The sequence below is a fragment of the Malus domestica genome, chromosome 01 (genome assembly GCF_042453785.1).
Source record: "Malus domestica chromosome 01, GDT2T_hap1".
Lineage (NCBI taxonomy): Eukaryota > Viridiplantae > Streptophyta > Magnoliopsida > Rosales > Rosaceae > Malus > Malus domestica.
Genome location: NC_091661.1, coordinates 11,358,786 through 11,365,243, shown reverse-complemented (window position 1 = coordinate 11,365,243; position 6,458 = coordinate 11,358,786). Strand labels below are relative to the sequence as shown.

The window sequence follows — 6,458 nt, the reverse complement described above, 5'->3', positions numbered from 1 at the left end:
GGGGCCAGGGCACAACCTTCACATGTATGCTCAAATCCCGCACCGCACACTCGCCTTGGATCCAAGTAGGTGCTAGCCTGTCGTACATACTACATTAGGTAGTTCTGACTCGTAGGTGGCCCGCGATTTATCGCTAGTCATCACGTGATCATAGCACTAGAGTGTACATATTTACACCCAGCATGTCGTACAGGTCACACTAGGTGACTCCAACTCGTGTGGTAGCATAAATTGATGAGCAATAGGTCCAGTCATACAGGTCACATTAGGTGACTCCAACTGGCATGGTAGTTTAGACAGATTTCACACCTGACTTACATTTATTATTTCTGAGATACTGTAGCATGGCATTCTTCTGTTTTCACTGCACTTGTGCATTCATTTTTGTACTTACGTAGTATTATTATTTTTTGAAAACTATACAAGTTTTACTGCGAGGGGTTATAATGTTTTCAAAAGGTTTTTATTAAGCTTTATTTTTAGGCCCACTCACCCTTGTTTTTCGCCCCTCCAAGTTCTAGTAGTAGAGTTTTTGTACCGACAAGGATTATTGGCAAATCTTGGTGTAGACGATTACCATCGATGGCATAATTCTCACCTTATTTTACTATACTGTACTTATGCTTGTCATAACGTGTGAAATGGGTTCATACCCACTCACCGCGCACTTTTGTATTTAGGCACTTTTAGGTTTAAATTTATTCACATTTTCCACATCACTACACTTTATGGCTTCGTCACCTTATAGGTGTCGACCAACACATCTCGATTTGGAGTCCTAGTGAACATTCCGGGTCAGGGTGTGTCACATTCACTGCGTTAGGGTGATGTATAGGACGATTGATTTTAGAGTGCCAATAACAACTCTTTGACCTATATGTAATTGTAATTTGCTAACCTCCAACCATATCAATGGATGAACCTAGCACTTTGGACTCCATGCCATATCATGCCTTCTGCATAAACATGTCTGAATTTTCCTTTGTGAACTCTAACAGTTGCAATAATCAACATAAGTAGAAAAAGTACAACCTAATCGTACCCACAACAGATTAATTCACACATTTACGTTATCTGATTTGATTTCGATCAGCCGAATCAGCTTGCTTTTGAGTTCGAGGAAAGCGTTCTTACATGATTAAACAGAGCTTCGTAGAAATTGTAGCAATACTCCGCAAGCCAGTATATTAATCTTGATGGGAAAACCAGACACATGCAATTCAACATTTAAGTCACTAAAAAGAAGTTTACAAATTTTGACGTCGACTGGATTTGATCATGTTATACTACAACAGATCATGTTATAAACAAATTGTCTGAAACAGAATTTGAAAAATGATTTAAACCAACAAAATTCGACGTCTCTAATTTTCAAGGGTAGACTAGTACATGGTATTTGCCGAATACTGCATATGGCTCATGCAGATGCAGCCTTCTCAGCAGCTTCTGCAGCTGCTTCTTCCTCTTGCAACTTCTTCAATGACGGAGGCGGTCTAACAACAATGCTTTTCTTCCATTGTCGATCGAACTTTCTTGATAGCCTCTTACCAATTCCCTCCTCAATCTCTCTTTCGCGTTTAACAGTAAGCAAGCGAGCAATCTACGATTTAAAACCAACTTCACATAAGTAGAGCAACAACCCCAAAAACTCACATTTGAACACAAGGATAGCAAACAAGTAACGGAATTCTAATAAACAAGCAATCTCTACTCAGATGGCGGTGCATTGATGACTTGAAAGACAGTGTACGCATCAAAACTCAAGTCCAGGCGACCAAAGACCCAAGCAGACATTTAGTTGTCAGAATGCAGTTTGTTTCCTGATGGGACCGTAACATATGTTCATATATGATATTCTCTCTTTTGGTTGCATAGAACAACACGGGTTTCACTGACTCACGCCCCCGATGGATGAAGGGACTCATTCGAAGGAGAATGTATTAAGTAAATGCATGTATCGTAGTCAAGTCGGAACTAGATCTCAATTTACCCTTTTCTAAATAATGGGGATGCTTACTTTACTCACTGTGAATTGGAATTTGGAAATCCAATTTCAACTAATCAGAAAGTTCTAACTTCCTTCCCCATCATTTTCTCTCTGAACAATCATAATAATTTTCGCAGAAATTAAGGAAACTAAAGCCCACATTTCATAATTTCATTTAATTTATGACAAATAATTTCGAAGAAAAAGAAAAGATAATTACCCTTTTGCGCATTCGACTGAACTCGCTGGAAGTGAACTCGTTGCGAGCCGATTTCTGGAGGCGAAGCATGAAGAGCTCTCCCTTGAGGTCGACCACCTCCTCGTTGATTTCTTCGGTGGTTTTGGTCCTGATTTCCTTCATTTCTTCCTCTCTCTTGGCCATCATCACAACCGAGGACGACGGCGAGCACGGCCTCCGAGATGACTCCGTCGGAAGACGAACGCCGATGTTTGGGCAAAGGCGTTGGACTCGCATGCCATTGAAGGAGGACTTGGAGACTGGCGACAGCAGCTTTGAGGGAAAAGTAACCGTTGAAGGTGGAGCTATGGAGATTGCGCCCAACATCCTTTTTCCGTTTCTCTGTCTCTCCACCACTTCCGTGCTTAGGCTCACTCCAACCTGACCTCAAACCTAAAATTCCCCTTTCCCCCAAGAAGCCCAACCCAATCCATAGCCTAAAACTAACCTAAAACCTAAAACTTATCCCGAGGCCGAATACGCGCTAGGCATCCCTGCCAGCCGAGCATACCCACGTGGGGTTGTCCCCCCCAAGTGTCAGCCATTTATGTAGCCCAACGGCTACTTTTTTGAATCCAATGACTGGATTTAAATGGGCCGTTGGTTAATCCAATGGTCCATGTTCAAATTATTGTTATTTTTTTAGTTTTTTATTTATATATTTATTGAATTCAACGGTTTAGATCGAATATAATCAAATCTAACAGTAAAAAAAGATCCAACGGTCCAAATTTAAATTCAGCGGCTAAAATAATTTAAAAAAATTATTTAACTCAAAATTCACCCAAAAACTATAAATACATATGTATTTATTCAAACATCCATGCAAAACTCACTTTTCTCCTACAATTCTTCCAATTTTTCTTTCTACCATTTCTTCTCATTTCCAAAATTTTCAAGATGGCAAAAGAGCATGTTAGAGGTTGTAATTGGACCTTTGACGAAGATATTGCTTTATGTTTGACATGGATTTCTGTTAGTGAAGATGTTGTCATCGGCACGAATCAAAATAAAAAGGTTTTATGGGGTAAAATCATTGATAAGTTCCATGAAAACTCCAACACCGGTCTAAGGGAAGCTGGTGGTGTTTATGATCGATGGAAGATTATCAACAAAGCATGCACTTTGTGGAAGGGAAGCTTGGAGAGAGCCATGGTTGACATGCCTAGTGGAAGGGGCGCCTCAGAAATTGTGAGTTTCTTTGTTGATATTTTATTTGTCATGTACATAATACTATTTTCAACTAATTATTTTTATGTATTTGTTGCATAGGGTGACAAAGTAATGGCAATTTACAAGACAAAAACTACACCAAAAAATCAAGCTTTTAAGTTGCATCATGCTTAGAACATCCTCAAGGATTGTCCGAGGTGGGGAATCGATGCGGACGAACAATGGGGAATATTATTTCATCACCCCCAAATGATGTCAATGAAGGTGTGAATTTTGCCGACAATGAAGGTGTCGAACAAATGACCCCAAATTCTTCTTTTGCAAGGCTCCCGTGTATAGATAAGCAAAAGGAAACAAAGAGAAAAAGGAAGTCCCAAGATCCGATAAGTGCACAAATTGCTACCGGATTTGCAAGAATGAACGAAAACCATATCTCTCAACAAGAAGAATCGACCCAAATGCGTTTGGTCATGAAGGAAGAAGGGGGATAGGGAGCAAGAAAGCTTCGAAATTAATTTGATGATGGATGACCTCGACAACTACACTCCCAGAGAGGAAGAAATACTTATGTGGTAAGCAAAAAGACATTTTACGAAGGAATGCCACAAGGAGTATATTTCAAGATGATGACATCTCAAGACTATCACCCAAATCCATCACCAAGTCAAGATGGTGGATATCATTATTCAGTTTATATAGTTTATGAGTTTTCGATTGTATTAAGTTTATGTGGTTTATTAATTGTTTTTTTTTTTTTAGTTTATGTGGTTTATTAATTGTCATTTGTATTAAGTTTATATGGTTTATTAAATGTCGTTTGTATTAAGTTTATGTGGTTTATCATGATTTTCATGTATTGATTTAGTGATTTTTCAAAATTTATCGGAATTTAAATATTTTTAGGTTAAAATGTTCATAAAATTAATATAGGATAGTCTACATATTTTTTTAATTAATTAAAAAAATAGCCTAAATTCATTCTTTAATAATCTGGGGTTAAAATTTTAGGCCATAAAGGTTGGAGAAGAAAAGTTGTTTTTGGGCTAAAACCTAAATTTTCTGGGTTAAATATTTTTAAGTTTTAGATCAGGGTTGGAGATGGTCTTATGGGGTTTTGGGATGCAAATAAGGATTTCTGATCTTATCTTTTTTTATTTTTTTTATTTTTTTGGTAAGCAAGCTTTTTATTACAATCCAAAAAGCAATATATACAAATACACAACCCATGGGCCCAAAGTGTTGAACAACAAAAATATACAACATAAAAAAAAAAATAGAGTCCATACAAATTGGGTCAAATTACAAGGCAAAACAAAAATGTAATTTAGCCCAAAAAATGAGGATGAGCTTTACATACAAGTCAAACATCCATAAATAAATTAAAAATAAAAAATAAATATCATGATAAAAGTAAACAGGATGTGAATCCCTTCCTACAAAAGGGGGAAACGTGCAAAACAAGGGGGGGCTCCCCACTTTTCTACAACAAAAGAACGTGGAAGAGGTCAAAAGAAAATGGCAGAAAACATGGCCTCCATCTCCCCACGTGAAAAAAACTGTAGAGCCTTCCCAGGATGCCTATAAATAGGCATCAGCTGCAGCAAGAAGGGAACGAAAAAGAAAAGAAGAAATGAGACTCTGCAGAAATTAAGAAACAAATCAAAGAGGTGAACTGCTACAGAAATTCTGATGTGAAAAATAAGTTAACACACAAAATTAAACCCTCTTTTTATCAAATGTAGTAAAGTATGTAAGTAGAGATCGTTCTAGGCAGGGGATTAGGAGGGATTGCTAAACACTTGAAAACTGACTTAAAAACATAAAAACAAAATTTAAAACACTAAACTAGACTCAAAGAATGCAAAACTATACTTTAAAATACTTAAACAAACATAAAACTCAAAACAGCAACCTAATGACTCAAAACTGCCTAAAAACCACTTTCTGGGCAGTTTTGAGAACCTAACAAGAACTTGGACGAAGTTGGATGAAAACTTGAATCAAAACACTTAGAAACACAAATCAAAACACTTTCTAACTATCTAAGACTTCAAAATAAAGGGGGATTTGTTTTGGACGAAAATTGAAAACAAAACAGAAACTTTAAAACAAAACAGATTGTAAAACGTTTTTGGATGAAAAGGATGGATAAAAGGCTAGTTAGGAGGTTCTTCTCCACACATGACACACTTGCAAACAAAATGATTTTCAGTTGTTCTTTCAATAAATTATGAAACTCAACACCCCAAGTTAATTAGATACGCTTAAATTAACCTTCAAGTTCTCCTTAAGTTAATGAATTGGATGGAAAAGCGCATACAACAATTCAAAGCATTCCTCAAAGGTTCCTTACGTGATGAGCACAATAAAGATACAATCAAGAATCATGAAGCACAATGAGAACTATAAGTGTTGACGAGGCATTCGTTACTATGATGAGCATGAAACTAGTGCCAAGAATTCATTCAACGCGATCGTTTTCAAGCGACCTTCACTACTTGTGATTATAAGATTGTAACTATTAGGTTAAACTCCCTCATAATCTAGCATCATATTCATGCATGAAAACTAAGCGTGCACTCTCAATCAACATACACAAATAAGTTATCAATCAAGTAGATGAACGAATTGAATCCGCAACTTATGAAATAACAACTGAATGTAATCAAATCATATTGCAAGCATGTACATGGTTTCGAATCACCCCCCAACTAAGGGGGTTTAGTTCCTCATTCTTGCAATACAAAGATACATAAAATTAGACATTAAAATCAAAGGAAAGAAAACACCTAAAATGCTCCAACTTGGAAAGCAAGTGCATCAATGGATTTCCCTTCCTCCTTGTTGCGGCATGAAGCTTGTGGACAGATTTTTGGGTGGATTTATGGTGTAGAATGGATGGGGAATGATATGGAGGGGTTTAGGGTGAGTGTGAAAGAGTGTTTGATGGTTGGAAGGTGGTGGAGAACTAGGCAAAGAGGGTGGAAAAGGTGGAGTGGCTGTTATGTTTTCTAGGCACTAGAATGGTGTTTTTGGGGTGTTTTGCTTCCTAGGGTGTGT

The 6,458-nt window shown here is 37.3% G+C and overlaps 1 protein-coding gene across 1 annotated transcript; it reads right to left on the bottom strand.

Annotated features, from left to right (window-relative positions):
• Window positions 1-1,159: 1,159 nt before the first annotated feature.
• On the bottom strand, window positions 1,160-2,727 carry LOC103429039 (large ribosomal subunit protein uL29c-like). The gene is made up of 2 exons (XM_008367182.4): window positions 2,208-2,727; window positions 1,160-1,600 (listed from the first exon to the last, which is right to left on the bottom strand). Exons 1-2 carry the CDS (start codon window positions 2,550-2,552, stop codon window positions 1,418-1,420), a joined length of 528 nt encoding a protein of 175 aa, XP_008365404.2. The 5' UTR covers window positions 2,553-2,727; the 3' UTR covers window positions 1,160-1,417.
• Window positions 2,728-6,458: the final 3,731 nt, after the last annotated feature.

Coding starts and splice junctions, on each gene's coding strand:
- LOC103429039 (XM_008367182.4), bottom strand. CDS start 2,552: ATGTTGGGCGCAATCTCCATAGCTCCACCTTCAACGGTTACTTTTCCC. Junction 1,601..2,207: donor TCAGTCGAATGCGCAAAAGG/GTAATTATCTTT, acceptor TTTAAATCGTAG/ATTGCTCGCTTGCTTACTGT.